Source organism: Condylostylus longicornis, unplaced genomic scaffold, assembly GCF_029603195.1.
Source record: "Condylostylus longicornis isolate FDR11 unplaced genomic scaffold, ASM2960319v2 ptg000048l, whole genome shotgun sequence".
Taxonomy (NCBI): domain Eukaryota; kingdom Metazoa; phylum Arthropoda; class Insecta; order Diptera; family Dolichopodidae; genus Condylostylus; species Condylostylus longicornis.
Window position 1 is genome coordinate 17,017,009 of NW_026578017.1, and position 20,639 is coordinate 17,037,647.

Consider the following 20,639-nt stretch of genomic DNA (forward strand, 5'->3'; position numbering starts at 1 on the left):
CTGATTTTAGTAGAACAACTGTTGTAACATCATTCATAAATAACCTTTTAACTTAACATTTGAAAAAACACATGCAAAATTTGCCTCTTCGCTTGTAACTTTGAAAAATTTGCGAATTTTAAATAAACTAGCATGCCTTTTCTTAATGTGATGATTCAAAGGCAAAGATTAGCTAAAATTAGCTGAAGAAACCGAATTTTTCAAGAAAAAATTCGGCCTAAACATATGCAATTTCCCAGTAAATATATTAATTTTGATATATAGGACGATTTGTTAATTTACTGTGCATATTTTTTAAATGGAGCAAAGGGTCACCATTTGAGCTTCACAAATAAAATTTCTTATATTTCTCATTTCTAATCTGTAATCACTTCAAAGTGATGCCGATATCTCTGAATCTAAACTTTAGTCATTCATTTATAGTCTTAGATATAGACTCATAAGTCATTCATTATATCATATCCACAGTATTCTCGACTAAACTGAGATAAAATTTACTCTATAAAGTATAAAACCTCTAAACAATCTTACATGTGCAAGATCAGATAAAATAATTTTGTGACCTAAAGTTCAATTTGAAGCTTACTGTTTAGGAATTAGAATAACAAAAGATTCTATTTCTCGAACAGGAAAAAACAGACACCTTAATGTTTCAAAAGAAACATTTACTCAAACCAATATACAACTATGGGAGCGTGAATGAATGAACTTTCACAGTTATCTCAAAGTTTTTAAATACAATTTTAATTTCTAAAATATTTTCTTTACTAAAGATTTAATTTTATATGAAATACACCAATGGTCTCATAAAAAGTTTTTTATTAGAACACAATTATGTAATCATAAAAATTAATTTCGAAATATTTTGATCTTCACAAGTGTCAGATTTTAAAAATACTTACAGTGTAAGAATAAAATTTTAAATTATAACTTAACAGTACATTAATAATATTTTATCGTGCTTGAAAAACATGAAGTTGTTCTTTTTAACATTAAGGTTTAGATTTGTAAATTCGTACAGTGCATCGTGACCGCGTATAATGATCAGTTATTCCTTCTCTCTGAGTTTGGGGCGTGCCCCCATATGAGCGTTAACAGTGAAACAAGCTGTTATTTTAATATTTAAGAGAAATCTAAATTTTGGTTTTAAAACAGTTTAAAGAAAATTGACTTCACATTATTCCTAATTTTGCATTCTCGTTACGGAAAAATTAAGTTTAATGATGTGTAATTTTAATTCTTTAGGAAAATTGCATTTTAGGTAACCAGAAGTTATTATACTTCCTATTAACGTCGTAAATAACTTAATGGATCAGCGCAACAAGAAAATAAAACTCATTGAGTTGTAATAAGTTATTCAGAATCAACTCAAAATCAATCATACAAATAAAAATGAGTAAATCAACCATCTTTTAACTTTTCACGGAAATACTAACAAGTATGTGCACTTGTGCTCCCACAAAATCATAAATTAAACAATATTATGAATTACTTAATGAAAATAAACTAAAAACAATAAAATTCAAATTGAATGTGCAAAAAAAATATTTGCGGTAATATGAAAAAATAAACCAAAAACCGAAATTCTCATCAAATAAGCATAAAATTTAAAAATAATCACAAAGAAACCATACAAGTATGATGAACATAATACTTGAAATTACATTTTGAAGTACGAATACGGATCAAGTAATAAATGTCAATACTTATCAAAAGAAAAAAGAAGACAGACCTATAGGTAAGTATATCAAAAACGAATAAAATTAGTAATAAGTAAGTAAACCAACAATAAAACAAGAAATCGTAATACTTTACATGCATACATACATAATATGGCTTGCTTATTAACATAAAGGATAATATGAATAAAGGATAAGACTACTAGAAGAAAAAATCCATAAAAAATAAAGTAAATAACCTGATTACATTCTTGGAAAGTCCTCTAAAAATGAAAGTTATATGCTATTCCCACAAAATAAGATTTCTTACATAAATCACAAATTTCATACAAATCTTCATTATCGCACAGTCGCTATTAAAATGTCGTAATTCGAAAAAAATATGAATTTGCAGAAAAACCGGAAAAATTATGCCGTGTGAAAAATTATTGCAGGGCTTCAAAAATTACAGATTGTATTAATTTTTTAACCCAGTTGAAATTTTGGCATTAATGTTACAAAAAGAATGAATTTTCCAAAAATACCGCGAAATTGACAAAAATGTTTTAATGCGACTTACGACATTGAGATGAATGACTTTTAGACCGCCCATGTTTATTGTACGCAAATCGTTAATGAAAATAAGAAAAAATTGGCCAAATTTAATTCTAACTCTAAATCTTAAACTAATCACCAGGAACTGTGCAGCTAACTTCCAAGTTGAAGCCTTAAAAAAAGTTCTACAAATATGTTCAGGGGGCATACCGTTGAGAAAGTCTTGAAAAATTCTGAAACTTATCGAAATCTTACACCTGACCCCCGTAAGATTTCAGGTACCGAAAGAGAGTGTTTTAAAAATTTTAAGTTATATTATCTCAGTGAGAAACTTTTTAAATGAATAATTTAAAAGATAAAGTTAACATAAAACAGATGGTTATCTAATTTAGGCGGAGGCCGAACTTTTTTACTTCTTCAGATAAAATTTTATTGTTTAAAGTTAGAACAGTATTTACACAATTACAATATTACAAAAAACTTATTTTATTTACATTGATGTTATACTTGTTGTAATTCAAACTTATAAAATATTTTCTGTGTATTTTATAGTCTATGAATTTAAAATACAGAATAATTGCACAAATTACTTAACTGAAACTTGCAAAATTGCATTGATATTTAAAAACAAAAAAAAGCAATGCATTTTATCACATGATTTTTTATTCTAAAAATACTTTCGCATATTGATTTTTTTAAAATGCCTCCTACAGTAGAAAGCCAAGTGACAAATTAATCTTAAATATGATTGATCTAGCAATCTTAAAAAATTATTTTGCATTACGTACTTTGCATAATAATTTGCTTGTTTAATAAAATCAATATTAAAATTTTTATAATTTTCATATTCAACTATGATTTTATATGGATTTGCTATGAATTATACAAATTAATACGCCAGTTTTTCGTAGACTGAAAATATTGTAAAATTAAATTAGATTTGCCACCATTTTGCGCCTCTTGCGGCTTATATTAAAATTTCAAAACCCTTGACAATTAAACCTTTAATATTAAAATAAATTTTAAATTAATCATTTTTAATTTTTACAAGAGAATTGAAAATTTTACAAACATTTAATTTTTTGAAAAATTTTTTACATTGAAACTCTTTAAATTCTGCGACGTTAACATTCTTAAAATTTCAATTCTTTAACAAGATTTTTAGAAAAATTTTTGGGCCCATAGTAGTTGAAATTGTAAGACATAGGTGAAAAATTTAAATTTTCGATCAATTTTTTCTATACATCGAAAAACCAATAAACATTGTCTTGATACCTTGAAAATGATTTCCCAGTACATGGTCGTGACTGTTCGTGATAAAGCAAATTCCGGTGGTTCGTTTATTATTCGCGAAATGTAATTTTTCCGAAATCAATTTATACTATTTCCGAAAAAATGTGACAAAGAAGACGCAACTAAACAGTTTTTAATGAGTTCCCTACTAAATTAGTTAAATAAAGTTGTTACGAATTGACTTTACAGAAAAATAAAACTTATCTACGGAATATTCGCAAATTTGTAAAACAGATCATCTTTTATATGGTTGTTAATATCCTGTTCGCAACGAACCGTTTTATGTAATATTCCTAAGCTTCAAAAGAATTTTTTAAATTTTATAGTTATTGCAAGTACTTACTTAGTGTATTAGGGTCGGATAATTTACAAAAAAACGAATAGAAACAAAAATTAACTACCTAATTTAATTTTCCTTATATTTTAGTATTTTTGTTTTTTTTTTTTGAAGTTCCGGAATACACGAACAAAGTCTAGACAATATTCTTGTAGAAAAAAAAATTCATATATAGCTAAGAGTTTCATTTTTATCTATACAACAAAATAGTTTCAATTTTAAAAAATAATAAAATTTTTGAAAACTCTTTGGTATACACAAATGCAAAAAAAAAAAACCCAATTTATGTAAGTGTATGTGTTTAAAGATTCAGAAATAAAGGACTCTGTTCTATGACAAACGCTAACTACACGCAAACACACTCTCATAAACAAGTAAATTTTAACACTTTCAATTGAAATAATATTTCTGGTACTTTTTAAAGGATAATGTTAAAAAAAAAATAGATTTATCTATTGGAATAAAAACTTGAACTTACAAATAAAATAGTTTTCCTCAAAAAAAATAAAAGGATAAAAATTTTTATTGCAATCTTGAGTTTCTACAAAATATAAAATAATTTATTGATAAAAATTCATAGCATTACAAAGGCAGTGTTGTCAAGTAAAAAAAAAACATATAAGTTGGGTTTGTGTGCGTGACAGTAAAACACTTTTTTCCTGAATAATATTTTTTATATATATTTTTTTTTTGTTACCTTTTTATGGTAAAATATCAGGTGTTTTTTATATTCAACTCAAGTTGAACGACCTCTTAAGAATAAGATGTAAGTATGCGAATAACATTTATAACAGTATATACGCTTATGTATATACAGATATACATTTTAATATTTAAAGAAATTAATTTCAAAAGGTTTATAGTTAGCTTTCCTTATGTGTGTATACGTACAATGGAGGTGACTACATAATATAAAGTATAAGTACATATACGCTAACATTATATTCTACTATGACCTACTTAATTAAGTTCAAAAAGAAAAATAATTGCAAAAGACGGAAAAAAATATAATTATATTAAGCAAAAATTCAATTTAAATAAACTTTAATTAATTTTTAATGAGTTAACATCATTAAAATAACATTCACTCGTTCACTTCACTTACAAAATATACAATAAAAAGTAACACAAAGTTTGAGTACAGTAAATGACAAGTTCCTTACCATTTATTGTTTATGTATGAAAATTTTAATTATGTAATTTAGATTTTATGAAATTTAGACTTTATAAATTGCATTCTAGGTAAGCTAATTCAAATAAGTTTTATTAAATTTTAGAATTAGAATCAAAATGTAAAGGGAAATATGTCAAAAATCTACTGCTATAGTTATACTCGTGTTCGAAAATGTATTCCTGTAACTTTTGATATCTAATATAAATTATTAGGTACGAAAAGATTTTGACTGGAAGTGAAAGAAAAACGGGGGCACTTTTTGAACCATATTATGTCCAGAAATATTAATTCATGAACTTGGATCAATACGAACTTATAAAACCTTCGTTCGACAATAACAAGGCTACCTTATGATGAATCTGATTCTAGTTAAGGAACGGTACTTATTATTAAGTATTTTTTAACCAAATTTAGGAAGGTAACACTTTACATATGGGCTAGAATAATTTAAGACTCTCCTTTCCACTTCCTTTTCTTTAAATTTACTGAGATATAGAGAATACTTTTCATACCTGATTGCTTATTGGAAAATAAATTGTCTTAATCAAATTTTTCAGAGTCAAGGTTAAATTAACTTTTGAAAAATTTCAAATTTAGTTCAAATTTCAATTTGAAATTTCTTCACTAAAATTTTATAACTTTTGCATTTCTTTCCATAAGATAATTTAGGTAGTTACTCATATTCAGTAGAACTCAAATGTATTTCCACAAATTTCATTTAGCTAAAATTAAATACTTATTTAAAAATATCACCTGCAACACAAATAGCCCACGTTTTGGTGTGCAGAATCGAGGCAAAAATTTTATTCCATCAATTGTTATTTAAACTTCAAATATTTAAAATTTACTTACCTTAAAATGACTTCCAGTTAACCATGGTATTAGACCATCAATTAGCAATCCTAAATCTTGACAGACAATTGAATTTGTTTCATCACTTAAATATGTTACTAAATCTTCAGCTAATATTGCTTTTACTCTCATATCTGCTTTTGGCATTAAATTAATAAAACCATCTAAATCAATTGGTTTTCGGTATGCCATTTTGATGTTTTATTAAATTTTTTTTTTTTGTTTCTTTCAAAATTATGTTATGTATGTAAAATGTATGCTAAGTAAGAGAAAATTTACAACTCTTAACGTTTAGATTATTTTGCTATAGTTTTTTCTTTTGTTTTAAAAATAAGTAGACACTTATATTTTCCCGCTTTTCTTTTAAATAATTCTAATCACTTCTTAATTTATTTTAATTTAATTTTTTTTTTATTTTGAATTTCACCAGAATATTTTTTTTTTAATTTATCTTATGAAAAAGAATGGTAAATTTAAATTCATTTTAAAATTTTTATTTAAATTTCTCTTGCAAATTATTTTTACTTATTAAAAATAAAATTTAGTAAAATAAAACTCATGAAATTTGAAATATGTGATGTGCTTTGGTTAGGTTTAAAATTGCAATAATTCAATTGAAAAATCTGAAAAAAAAAGAAAAGAAAAAAATTAATGCAAAATATATTATTTAATTTATATTAATCAATTGTGTTCCAAGATTTGAGCAAAATTTTGCATAATTGCTAGTTTTAACAAAAAGAAAATTTCCAAAAAGCTATTTTTAATTTCGATATTTCAAAAATAATTTTCAAATAATCAAGAATAAGTCAAAAAATTTTATTTACAAACAAAATTAATTTTTTGATTGAAAGCAGTTTGTAAATAAATTACCTAATTAATTTAATTAACTACCCTCACCTCAAATCCTTAGTTCATAATTAATAAACGATGGTCAATGAATACACTAGCCACAGTATTTAAAGCAAAAATATAGCAACAATATTCTAATTCTAATGCAGAAATAAAAAAAAATTATTGATAAATAACCAATTTATTTTCTTTATAAGACTGTAAGTAGCTCAATAAATACAAAATAATTACAGTAAACCCCAGATAATTGCATCAATTCAAATGGTATGACTTGTAATTTAGCACAATTAACTGGGAAATTCAATTAAAAATTTGGGTTAAATAATTGATCTACCGACCCAAAATAAACTGAAATAAAACAATAAATTCTATGGAAGTTAATAACAGCTGCTGTTTATTTTCGGATATTTTCAAATTATTAGCAAAATTATTTTGATCAAAAAAAATTTTTAATTTTAAATTGTTGCTCTAAAGTTGCTCATCAGACAAAAATTGTTGCTCTAATTTTGGCACACTTATAAAATTATAATAAGTACTAAGTATATGAGTCCTTATGACTATATTTTTTTTAAATATTTGAAGTTGTTTTATGCATTAAAATATAACTTGAAAGTAAATGCAATCATTTTTGGTGTAATTATTGAGGAATTACTGTAAGTATTCAAATTAATTAAGCACGAATGAAATATTGAACACAAGAATGATTTTATACAAGAAAATATTATTAAAAATTAGTCACTCACATAATTCTGATAACCTAAATAAAAATTCTAGTAAGTATTTAGTATTATTTAGGAGTGAATGAATGTGTTTTATATAATTAAAGTATTATAAAGATTATAAGTAAAAAAATAAGTATATCAGATAAGTAAGTAAGCCATACTTAGTATGCAGTAAAATATAACAATAAAGAATAATTGCAATTCATAGCCATAATAATATTTGCTTAATACCAAATTATATGGCGCTAACTTATAAATATTTATTTAGACTTTTAAAAGACTTAAAATCTAATTTTAGTAAATACAATAAGTATAAAATAGAGAATTAAACACTTAAGATTTAAATACAATAAATTAAGTGATTATGTGATACAATAAATATGAATGAAATTTTATTAAGTTGTTATTAATTTACCATATTTATTGATTTATAACTGAATAAAATGGAAAAAAAATATGTCATCATAGTTCTATTAAATTAGTGAAAAGTCTCTCGGTGTTCGCATTTTGGTTTTTCGATTTGAATTTGAAAAAAATGCCATTGCTATAATACAATGTTCCAAATTCAAGGATTTCGCGATTATCTTAACTTTTAATGTAAAACCCCGAATTTTTAAAAAATGGTACTGAAGCTAGACTTTGTACCGATTCATAATATGATCCTGTTTTATAGTGAGTTAAAAGAAGTGAATTAAGAAGCAAATCAAAAGTTCATTATTAAGAAACAATAAAACAAACAAAAACTTTCATAGTCCGAGTAACAATCTACATTTTAATAAAATATATGAAATATTTAGAATCTAATTAATATTCACGATAATTTCTCAGTACTCTTTAAATCATTTTATGCAAATATATAAAAATAAGGTTAATGTCTTTGAAATTTAACAATGAAATAGAAATATTAAATTTATTAGGTCAAATGACCCAATCAAATATTAAAAGAATTGAAAATTATAATCTCTTAGTAGTAAATAATTACAAGTATGTACATACTATCTTTTTTATTAAATTAATTACAAAACAAAATCAAAAATATCAAATTACAAATCGCTAACATTAAGTATTGTCGCTTTTTATATGACAAAAAATATTAATAATTTCAAGCGAATTTATTAAGCTTTGTTAATAAACAAGTGTGTGCAAAGTTAAAGTTCATATTTTAATGCTTATCTTGTTAGAATTATATACAGTCGAATCTTATTAAAATAAACAATCCCTATTTGGCGTTAAATTTGTGACATACTAAAAAAATTTCTAAGTTACGAATCCCTAAGTACATAGTGAATTCTTTCTTATAAGCAATCTAAATATTTATAATGAATTTTTTCACATCCAAATAATGAACAAATTCATTTTTAAAACTGATTAGGAACTTTGATCGGCTTTGAGCAAAATATTCAGCCGCTACATTTTTTTTTTTGTTTCTTATATTTCTAAAAATTATTTGACAATTATCATTTCGTTTTTGTGATTTTAATTTTTTATTTAGAATAATTCTATTGAAATTTGGGTCTAATTTAGAACTTGGAAAATATTTCTGTTTTACTTTGGAGGCTCTCAGTATTACTTATACTATTTCGTTCGATAAATAGGACACAGCTTTCTTTTTACGAAATCTTACGAATTATAAACAAAACTTGTGAGATTTTTTATGTTCGTTAAATGGGCATTCCACTGTATATGTCTAATGACTATTAATTTATTAATTTATATCAGAAATGCATACATATACTTTGTTAATGTTTTCAAAAGAGAAACAAGAATCTTTTTTAATACTTGAAATAATTAAGCTTTAAGAGTAAGAAGTCATATTTCTATTATTAGAATTTTGCAACTACAACACTCTTTTTTATGAAAACAGAAACAAGTTTCAATCTTTCATATTAATAGCCATATTGCATTAGTAATTACACAATATTGTGCCAAAAAAATATTCGAATAATTTTCAAATTCTTTGTGCAATAAAAACTCTTTATTTATTTACATTTTTATTTCATTCCTGAAATATTAGCACTAGCACGGCTCTAAACAAACTAATAATTTAAACTAATTTAATAAAACTCTTAATTTTATTTAACAGTCGCTCACAAGATATTCAATTTATTCAACATTTAAAGGTAAGTAGTTATGTTTTTCGTACTGGACAATTGTGAAATATCTTTATTATCAGATGAAATACTTAGGCCAAGAATCAATTATAAGGCGAACTAATAATTGCAAGAAAAGCCCAAAACGATCAACATTTAGAGACACAAAACGCGCGGGTATCAGATTTCCAACCGAAATCGTCATAATTTAATGAGAAAGCAAAAATAAATGACGGAGAGTTAAAACGAGAGAAGCAAAAAATGTTTGCATCTTACTTGAATATTTGCGCCAAGCTGGATAATTCTAGTTCTTCCCATTTTTTAATGAGGTGTACAATAACGGACAAACAGGAATGGCTAATGAATAATAAAACAGACGCATCGACATATGCGGTAGTTCTAGTTTCACATAATAATTCAGGAAAATTTAAATATGTCCCCTTATATGAAACAAAGTCGGTTATAAAAATTTTTGTTTGCTTACTTTTAAACTACAAGAATCAAAACTATTGAACAGCATTGTACTTTTAACAATTATATGCGTGTGTGTATAACACTATACACAAACACGACATAAAAATACTAACACTTCAATTAAATATTTAAAAGAAAAAAAAAAACTACTAATTAAGCCAGATAAAAAATAAAAATCAAAAGTTCTGCTATATGCAAAATTGAAACGAACACATTTTAGAATAGTGCAGAAGCAGTCATAGACATTAAAAATTTTTATTTTACATAAAATATTTTATGAGAAAGAAGTGTAAATTTTTTAATAACTAAGTATAACTAAGCGAAAAAAGATTCTTGTTTTCTTTTTTTTTGAAATTTCATTTGAAATTTGGTGTCAAGTCGTATTTTTAGTCTAGATTTTGCCCCCTAAGCAGAGAAAAACAAATTAAATATGAGCAACAACAACAAACAGCATTTATGAAATATGACAGAAAAACAAATTTTTTGTTTTAATTTTTTTTTTCTTCGTCATATTTTGCATTCATTGTCTATTGTTAAGGAAATAAAAAAGGCACATGAGTGTTAAAACTGTTGAAAAAAACCCACTAGCATTTAGATGCTTTTTAGATTCCGTTTGTATATATTTTTGCTACTCGTTATTTCAATTTTAATCCATTTCCACGGTTTATTTTTTGTATATACAAATAAATTTTATTATACATACAAATAGAGTGTTCCGACTCTGCGCTACTGTTAACGCTCGCTCCCCTAACACACCACTAATATGTACATATTTATCAAATGCAGCTGGCATATGTGAATTAACTCAAACTATGTGCGTATAATTCAGCGAAACGGCGTCACATTTAACTCTTATGATCCAAGAAACAAATGAATTTATATTAACCTGATCACATTTTTATAATTTTAAATTAAATGATAGCAATCTCAGATAAAAGAATTTCATACTTTTTTAGAATCTTAAATCTTCTAGAAATTAAAATTTAAATAGCTTTCGTGAAATGAATCTTAAGCTGAACTAAGAAAACTAATTAATCTTAATATACTATATTAAATCAAATAAGTATTAAGATGAAACTTTCCACTTGCCTTGTACTTGTGAATTTTCCCTTTCATTAAAATTCAATTGTGATTATAGATCAAGGTTAAGTAATATGATAAAACTGTTTTGTAATATGATCTCGAAAAATAAACCAAATTATTACCAAGTATAAATTAAGTATAAAAATTTTAATGCTTAATTTTATATATTCTATAATTTCTCTTAAGTAATTAAAAATAAAATATATAAAATATAAAATCGGGCAATAAAAAATTTTATGTGTAAACATGTACTTGAAAAAAAAATGTTCCGTTATATTTAGAAAATTCATACAGTAATATCTATGTAGGTATTTAAAAGTAATACAATATTCTTGTAAATTGACAAAAACTTGGAAACAAGTTAGTTTTTTAAGTAATTAAACATTTGTTGCCTTTAAAAAAAACTTAAATAAAATAAATTTACCATAAAATTTTGCCTAATAAAAGTTTTCGGACAACTGTTGCTTAGATCAAACATCAAGTATAAAGGGGACAATAAACATAATATAGTCGCAAATAAGTAACTGTCAGTCAACAAGCAACAAGCACCATCAGGAAAGGCAAGGCAAGGCAAAAAAGTGGATGATGTAGGTTAAAGAGAGGGAAGAGTAGAAAGGCAATTAAAATAAAATGACGAGCAATAAAATGAAACCTTAACGGTAACAGAAGAATATTTTTTTAATTTTATGCTAATTGTTTGGACACACCCTATTTATCTTATATGGTTTTTGTATATGTATAGATTTGCTCTAATAATATAGAAAAATCGGAATTTCAATATTTTAATTTAAATCACTTTTTATTTATTTAAAAGTATTTTTATTTAATAACAAATTATTCATTTGTTTCAATATTAAAAACTGATTTGATTCACTGTGATCGTAACTAAATTTACTGCCTCAATACTAACTCTAAACGAGCAAAATAACCGAACCACCCTGTACAAAAACATAAAATTAAATATTTGAATTTAAAAATAAAATAAAAACAAAAAAGATAAAAGTGAATTATCTTTATGTTAAAGAAATTGAAAGATTGAAATTAATCATCCTGAGCAATTGTTTAAAAATAATAATAATAACAATAATAATAATAAATAAGTAATAACATTATTTTTTTTTTTATTTTTATCTTATTTTACATTTTCTTTCATTTTATTCTCATTCAATTCTAATTTTCTTTTCCGTGTTGGGATCATTATTTAAGGAAATATTTGAAAATGGAAATTGCTAATTTTATACTCTTAAATAGAGTAAGTATTAAAGTGTGCGTATATATTTATAACACAAATACATATATAAATTTAAATATATTTAATAAAATATGTAATAGCCATCATCAAAAGTTTTACATTTAGAGTATTTGCTCGCTATTATTGTTATCGTATTATAAATAGAAAATACACGCACATATTTTATTTATAGATTTTTATATAATATAGACTTCATATACTTAAGCAGGCATATTTAGATATATAATCAGATAAATAGATATCTCTTATAAGAAACTACCTAAATAACTACATGATATTTAAAGAAAGTATATTTTTTAGAAATTTTATCAGAAAATACCAATCATTTATTGTAGATTTTTTATGCAGGCCCCATTATCTTATTTAAAAATTTAAGATTTTAATTTGAGAAGCACATTTCATTTTATCAATAGTTACAAAAAAAATTTTCAGAATTTTGATTACAAAAAAAAACTTCAAATTCAATATTCAAATTTCAATTTTTCATAAAAATTTTTAAGTTAAAGGAACTTTCTACAATTCTGAAATAACAGATTGTTAGAGAACAGAAGTTGAAAAACAATACAAGTAAAAGGCTTAATTTCAGACAAATTATTTTTCCGATTTCAATTTCAATCTATAAAATCGGTTCCTATTTCAATATATTCGAAAATTTTCATTTCAATAATTGTGTAAGCAATTTCATAGCTTTATAGACTGACTAAAAAAAATGTTGAGAACTAAATTGAATTTTACCCTTTATTTTATAGTTCATTTTGTTAAAATTCTTTTAAAAATTTGAAATAAATATGTTTAAATGCTTATTACTGTTAGCAAATAAGCAAGATATTGAAATATTTGGTATCCAAAAGATCTAAAATATTTGATTAAATTATAAAAACTTTTAATTAAATATTTATACAACTTACATACTTATTTACTTTTTCTGTATTACTTATATAACAACAACTAACTCGTATAACATAAGAAGGTTGCCAAATCGAAAAAGCAAAATTATCCGAAAAAATATTTAAATTATATACTCGATTTCTGTAATGCTGCGCCAATCCCTTATTCAATTTAGCCCATCAACGCATTTTTTGATTAACATGTTTTTAACATGTTGAACGACCAAGTTAAATAGTGGATGCGCATTCATTAGTGTCGTACAAAAATCAGATAGTTTTGATTTAAAAATCAGGAATAGCGCATGGGCAGCCTTAACTAACATTTAAATTCATTTAAAACAAAATTTAAAATAAATTTGCTAAAATTCTTAAGGGTAGAAAATTTTCTTTTGATTGTCTTATTCCTCTAAAATTAATAATTTTTGAACATAAAGTCATAAAATTCACCAAAATCACTTATACAAAACATAAATTACCTGAGATTTAACATGATAGCAGTAAAAATTCACCAGTTTTGTGTAATTATCCTATAGGTTTGGCAACCCTTAATTTAAGATATATGTACGTATACAATTATATAAAATACATGTATGTATGTAGATATAAGTATGTATAGACCTAAAATACAGCCTCAATTTATCTTCTTCAATTTTTAAAAAGAAAGTTTTAAATTCAAAAAATAAATTTTTTCTCTCTCTATTAAATAAATTATTTAATTGTGTCGAAAATACATACTTATAAATATAATATTTACTCATATATGTACATAAATATTTACATTTTTACAAATTTTTATACTTTTATATTCTTATCAGAAATATGTTGGCAAATAATTTGTAAGGATTTGTTAAAAATGAAAAACAAACATAAAAAAAATTCTAAAATATTTCAAAGAAATCAAATGTTATTGTCTTAGAAAGAATTCAATTAACTAAAAGTACTTTAAATATATAAGTACATATATATATATATATATATATATATATGTACAATGTGTAATAACATATAATATACATTATATGTAGATAATATTGTATAAGGTGCTTTTTCATTAATTTAAATTTTAGCAATAGATAAGAGGAATAGATCATTTTTAGTTTGAAAATATTCGAAGTCCTGCTTATTATTGCCCAAATTCCTACTTGAATTTGATTATTCTCTAAAATATAATAAGAATATAAAAAAATTAGCTTACTTAAGTTATACTTAATTAAAATTTTAAATAAATTTTATATTAATTGTTAAATCAGATTGAAATCCAAATTTGGCGGTCATACTGAAAAACTTTTCCTAAAATTTCGGAATCGAACAAGTGTTATACGTATAAAGCTATAAGTACGTATAGGTATTTATAATAGTTTTTTTTTTTGTAATTTATTAAAACAAGTTACGAGTACATACTTATTAATGTGAGAAAATTTTAATTTAAAAAAAGATAAAAATTTCTAATTAAAACAAAAAAATTTATTAAGAAATTTTTTATGTTAAAAATTTTCTAATTTTATGTAACCTTGCTGTAACATGAACAATGTCATAAAGTGAATATAGTTGTATGTATATATAACCAGTTTTCTCAACATTTTGATGCAATAAAGAAATTAAAAAAAAATTTGTATATAATTTATTAATGGTAGAAATTATGGGAAAAAATTGCTAAATCATTGTGTTCTCATTATAGCGACTACATTACCTATTTAATTTTACTGTACTTATATTACTTAATTTACATTTTATGCATTCAATTATGCTTGGACTGAGTACTTAGTTACACTTCTTTAAGTATATATTTTTATCTGGTTACAAACTATGCAACAATCAAGTATATTAAAACAAAATTTTGTGAATTTGTAAGTAATTATTTGCAAAAATTTAAGCGATTATCTATTATAATTAAATATTTTTTGTTTAGATTTACCTAATATTATTAAAAATTGTTTATTAATCATTGAATTATGTTCGAATCAAATTAAAAGATCTTAGTTATCTGATAATTATTAGATAATTCCCAAGAATAGATTATTTTCCACAGTTAATGATGCAAGATAGCTATGGAGAAATCGTAAAATTGACATTGAATTCAATCAAACACAAAAATATAGACAAATTTACTATTTAAGCTCTTTAATTATGAAATTTGAAATTATTTAGTCATTTAATTTTTAACAAAATGTGGAAGAAAAATGTTATATTACCATAAACTTTTCGCAAAAAAAGTCAAATATGTTTCAATATTTTAAAAAAAAAAATTAATAATTCGATTTCGAATTGCAATCCATCAAAATTTATGTGTGTTTCAAAGCAGTTGGGTAAATTTTTTCTACATAATTTTTAACTAAATATCTAGATTATAGGTAGGTGAGTAGGGTGCTATTTACATAATGTTGCCAAAATTTTCATTCACTTACTAGGTTCACTTATTTTTTAGTTAGTATTTGACCATAAATTTGTCTATCTTAAATTTAGAAAATGGATCTCTTTTTATAAATTATTTAATAGAAATGAATTGGAAATAAAAATAAAGATAATCTTAATTGGGAATAAACATAATATATTTAAGTAAATAATTATATATACATATACTTATATATTTAGGTACTTATATGTATAATTTGTATACTTATTGTTGTTATATAAACAAGTCATCTATGTACATACATAGGTTTTTCTATTAATATTTCCTCAATGTGTACGTACAAAGCAATTTTAATATTTATGTTATAGATTATAGAAAATATATATATGTGCATATGTATATCATATATATAACCATATGTAAGTGTGATATATGTTTCTGCAAACATTTTTATTAGTTTGAAATTAGTTAAGCTAAAATATTATTGAGTTTAAGTCTTATTTAAACTTTAATGTTTGATTAGATTTATTTTTGTTAATACTTTTTTTTACATAGTAATATAGAAAATAGAAAGGATTTATGAAGGATCTTGTTATATTTAATTTATTTAATGAAAAAAATTAATAAACTATTAAATATTAATAAGAATAAATAAGAAGTAGCAGATAGCACGCCAGATACATACTCGAATTTTTATAAGTTGGTTCAATTAACTGGTTGAATAAGTTGTTTAAATTTAAAACTTGAAGCATAAATTTTTTCGTTACCTGCCCTATCACTTTTCTACTTTTGCAAAATGATGTCTAAACTTGAACTTAAACCTTAAAATAAAAACTTGATGGTATTTAAAATAATGAAGAAAAATATTGAATTATAATGACACAATATAAATGTCTTAAATACATAATATATATGTGTAAATATATAAAATAACGCGTTACATATAACAAGAAAAATAAATAGATAAATAAGAACCAAAATATAATCCTTATTTTCTAATCGGACCTTAATTTAAAAGGTCATAAAATGAAAATGTGTGCAATTTTCTTCAATAAACCATAACTATAAAATACTTATAAGTTACGCATTACAATAAGTAGAGAAAATTTCTTTTTTCAAAATAAGTAAATAAATAGAAAGATAAACTAATTCAGAAAAATAAATAAATATAAGTAGATTTTAACTACAACTATAAAATTTAATCGATATTTAGTAGCTATCTTCAAAACCTATCCACCACCTACGTCATTCTATTTCAATTTATTTTTGTTTTTTTAAATTTTCATAAGTAATTATTTTAATAAAGAATTTAATAAGAACTTATACAACTGTTAAGTATCTAGTTTACCTAGGCATAGGTAAATACACGTTTTATACCTAAAAATACTTACTAAGACGTCAAAAATAAGAACTTTAATGTAATGTAATAACATCCTACCATAGTTAAAAATAATTTCTAATTAATTCAAAATTGTAAGTGATACGTGTATAAGGACGAGCATCTGTAGAAAAACAAAGGGAAGGTTTCCCTATTACATACATACATTAATAGGAGGATGTAACTGCCTAGTGTTAAATAGCTCTTAAAAAGTTATGAAATTGATCGTACTAACTCTTTTATTTTCTTAATGGATATTTGAACTACAATTTAGCAAGTAAAACATGAAGGTAGATACTAAATTAAGAAGCAACAATTATAAAATTGACTTCATTTTAAAAACGGAATTTTAGCAATACTTGCACATGAATGTTAGTTAAATAAGTATGTGCGTAATTTATGTGCATACACAGGTAGGTACACGAACTATAAATAAGAAAATTATATAGTGTACATATGTATGTACACAAATAATATACTGTATACATATATTATATTAAAATTAAAGAATGACTCATTTTACATCCAGAATCGGTCTTTTTAATATTACCGACAAATTCATATACATACACACAAAATAAATTAGGTTGACAAAACATTAGGTTGAATTAAAAAAAATTATGATAAAATTTGTTAAATAAAAAACTTTACAATTTTACTAAAATATTTAAAAAAAAATTCAATTTGTAATTAATTTTCGCTTGGAAAAAAAATTTTTTTCTCTCAATAATATTATACATTCCTTATGAGGAAAGGGAAGTTGAAGTCATTCACTACTTTAGGAATCTAGTTACATTATAAAAATTTACTTTTTTTTTTTGGATTTTCTCAAATCATGTTTTTTTTTAATAAATTAATTTTTATTGAAAAGAAAGAGCTAGATCTTACCTATTATTTTTTAATAAATTTTAAAATAAAACAGGAACTTTTTTAAATTAATTTTTTTGTTTTTCTTTTCTTGTAAATTTTATCAAAGATTTTCTTATTTAAAAATAAAAAAAAAAAATTTTTTTTTCCTCTCAACAAATTTCTTTACACAAAAACAATAAATAATTTTGACATTCAATGAGCTTCTCTTTCATTCCAGCAACTGTCAAATTTACAATTTGTTGTCAAAAAAGGAAAATAAAAATATTCGTTTATATATTCGTTTCACTCTAACACTTTACTATTGATTATGTATTCGAGCATTTTGAAATTAACATTTTATCTCTTTTTATTGTGCAAAATTTTTTAACATAAAAAAGCCACACAGCAAATTATGCCCAAAAAATATTTTTTTTTCTTCTTCAACTTCTCCACAGCTCATACAATCAAAAAAAAAATGTATTTTTTCCACCTTATGTTTAATTCTTATCTGATATAATTTTATATTATTTGGTTTTAGTAAATATATTTAATTTCACTTAAAAAATTTAATTCTTTAACATTAGTTTTCTAAATTCTTTCAAAATTTTTTCAAGAATTTTTTCCAATCAAATAAGAATTTTTTTTTCGTCGTCACTATTCCCTACACAATTTTTTTTTTCTTTTCTTATCGGCAATTTTCAAAATTTTTCGAGTAATTTACGTAATTTTAAATAATATTATTTCGATATTTTCGCACATTCGACTATTTTATTGATATTTCACTTTATGTTTCGACGTTCCGAGGAGTTTTTTTTCCATATTAAATTAAATAATTTTCCAACCAAAAAAAAAACTTTTTCTTGTATTTAACCGTGGTCAGTCATCTTTGATGAACTTAAATCTTCTCCTTTTCAAAATTTTGGAGAACACAAAAAAAATGATAATTGTAAAATTGTACTATAATTTGACAACTCCAACTTAAAAGTTACAGGGGTGCGTTAGTTTATGCAATTTTTTAAACACACTGGCAGCACTTTCATAATTGAAACAGCAAAATTGTTTTAGATGTAGTCATTTTACAAATTTGTAAATTTGGATTGTATAATATGGTTCCTTAACTAAATCGAATTAAATTTTAAAGCATTCAATTTGGTAAAAAATAATAAGCTTTCTCTCGAAAAAGTGCTTTTTTTTTATCAAAAATTATTATTTAATTTTTTGACAACTAGTATTATTTTTCACATATATCTTGACCTCGTCAAAACATAAGTCAGTTATTTTTTAATAAAGTTATTATAAGACTATTATGAAAGCTATTTTGAATTTTCATTTAGGGATGGGATCTAGTATGTCCCAATATATCCAGTTCGACAACTAATTCAATTATTATAGTTGCTAAGTGTTTACTTTCTGTTTCTGTTTGTTATTTGTGAATCTTTTTTCACTGAATATTAAGAAAATTACTATGCTTTATTTCAGTTGAAAACTTTCTTTAGACTCGCTTATTTATAGTTTCAGTTTTCTTTTAATTTTATTTAAAAAAAATAAAGAAACAAGATTAAAGCAAGTGGGATAAGTACAAACTGGCAATACCTTAATCAAAGATTGACAATTATCATGAATTGTGAGTGAAAAAGATTCATTTACATGAAAATAAATTCTTGTCAGTCTTTTATGTAAAAATACTGTTCACCATACTGTTCATCAACACAGAAATGTTAAAAATTCCAAAAACTGCATCTCAATTTGAAAATGACAAATTACAAAAATTAACTAAACAAATAAAACTACAACAGCTGATCACAACTATTTCACGAAAAATTTTATATTGACTTCATTTATTATTTTATTGGTGCCAAAAAATTATTGATGAAAAGAACCAGCTTTAATTCTTCCATTAAAAAATTTTCATAGATTCATACATTAAGTAAACAGCTGCAAAAAAGTAATATGAAAGTTTTTGCTGGAAATACTTTAATGAACTTTCAGAGAATTACAAGTTGAAACACACTACTTAAGAATATACGCAGTAAGAAAAACGTTTTAAACGTATGTATGTTATCAATGGGTTACTTGGTGGTTGAACATTTTGACAGCTTTAGATATTTTTAGGTTTTTGAAAATCATGCAATAGCCTTATATTTTAAGGCTTTGACAACGTTGTAGTATCATTAAAGGAATAATCATCATTTAAAAATTATAATCAATTTTTTCTAATTTCACGTTCTTTCAAAAACATAAAGAAAGCTTTTTAAAAACGCTAGGTGATGTTTTTATGCCCTAAAAAAGCTTAGATTTAATCTATGTCTATGACGCCTGTCAGACTGAATTTATCTAATGGACCCCATTTTTACGTCAAAATTTAACAATTTGAATATTTGAGAACAATTTCTATTCATAGATAATAGATAACTAATAACTATATGAGTCTATTATTTGCCGTCGGGCAAAATCTGATATTAAACAGTGTTTACATATATGTACGACTTTTATTAGACAGATTAAATAAATCTTACTTTTTACATATATTGTTATTGACGTATGCTGGACTGCTTGTTAACTTTCAATAACTTCGGAATTTTTATTATTTTCAAATTTTTAAAATTTATACTATTGTTATCCAGTCTTGAATAGTTATATAATTTTATTAAAAAAATTTTGGCCTTTTGTCGAAAATTATACGATGGCAATAAGTTATTATTGTGATTGTCTTTAGTACTATTTAGAAACTTTGTAGCACAATTGCATAGAATTCACAATTGATCTCTGGCTTAAATTGTTAACCCGAAAATAAACAATAAAACATACCATCAAACGCATATACACAAAAGAA

General features: G+C 23.7%; 1 protein-coding gene across 12 annotated transcripts in view; it reads right to left on the reverse strand.

Annotated features, from left to right (window-relative positions):
* The window catches only part of LOC129610808 (CLIP-associating protein), a 58,474-nt gene extending 39,769 nt beyond the window's left edge, over positions 1 to 18,705 (reverse strand). For all 12 annotated transcript variants that reach the window (XM_055523537.1, XM_055523539.1, XM_055523536.1 and 9 more), the window contains exons 1-2: positions 17,846 to 18,705; positions 5,870 to 6,492 (exon numbers count right to left, since the gene is read on the reverse strand). In XM_055523537.1, the coding sequence (XP_055379512.1) occupies positions 5,870 to 6,061 (192 nt within the window). In that variant the 5' untranslated portion in view covers positions 6,062 to 6,492; positions 17,846 to 18,705. The remainder of the gene's footprint in view (positions 1 to 5,869; positions 6,493 to 17,845) is intronic.
* Positions 18,706 to 20,639: the final 1,934 nt, after the last annotated feature.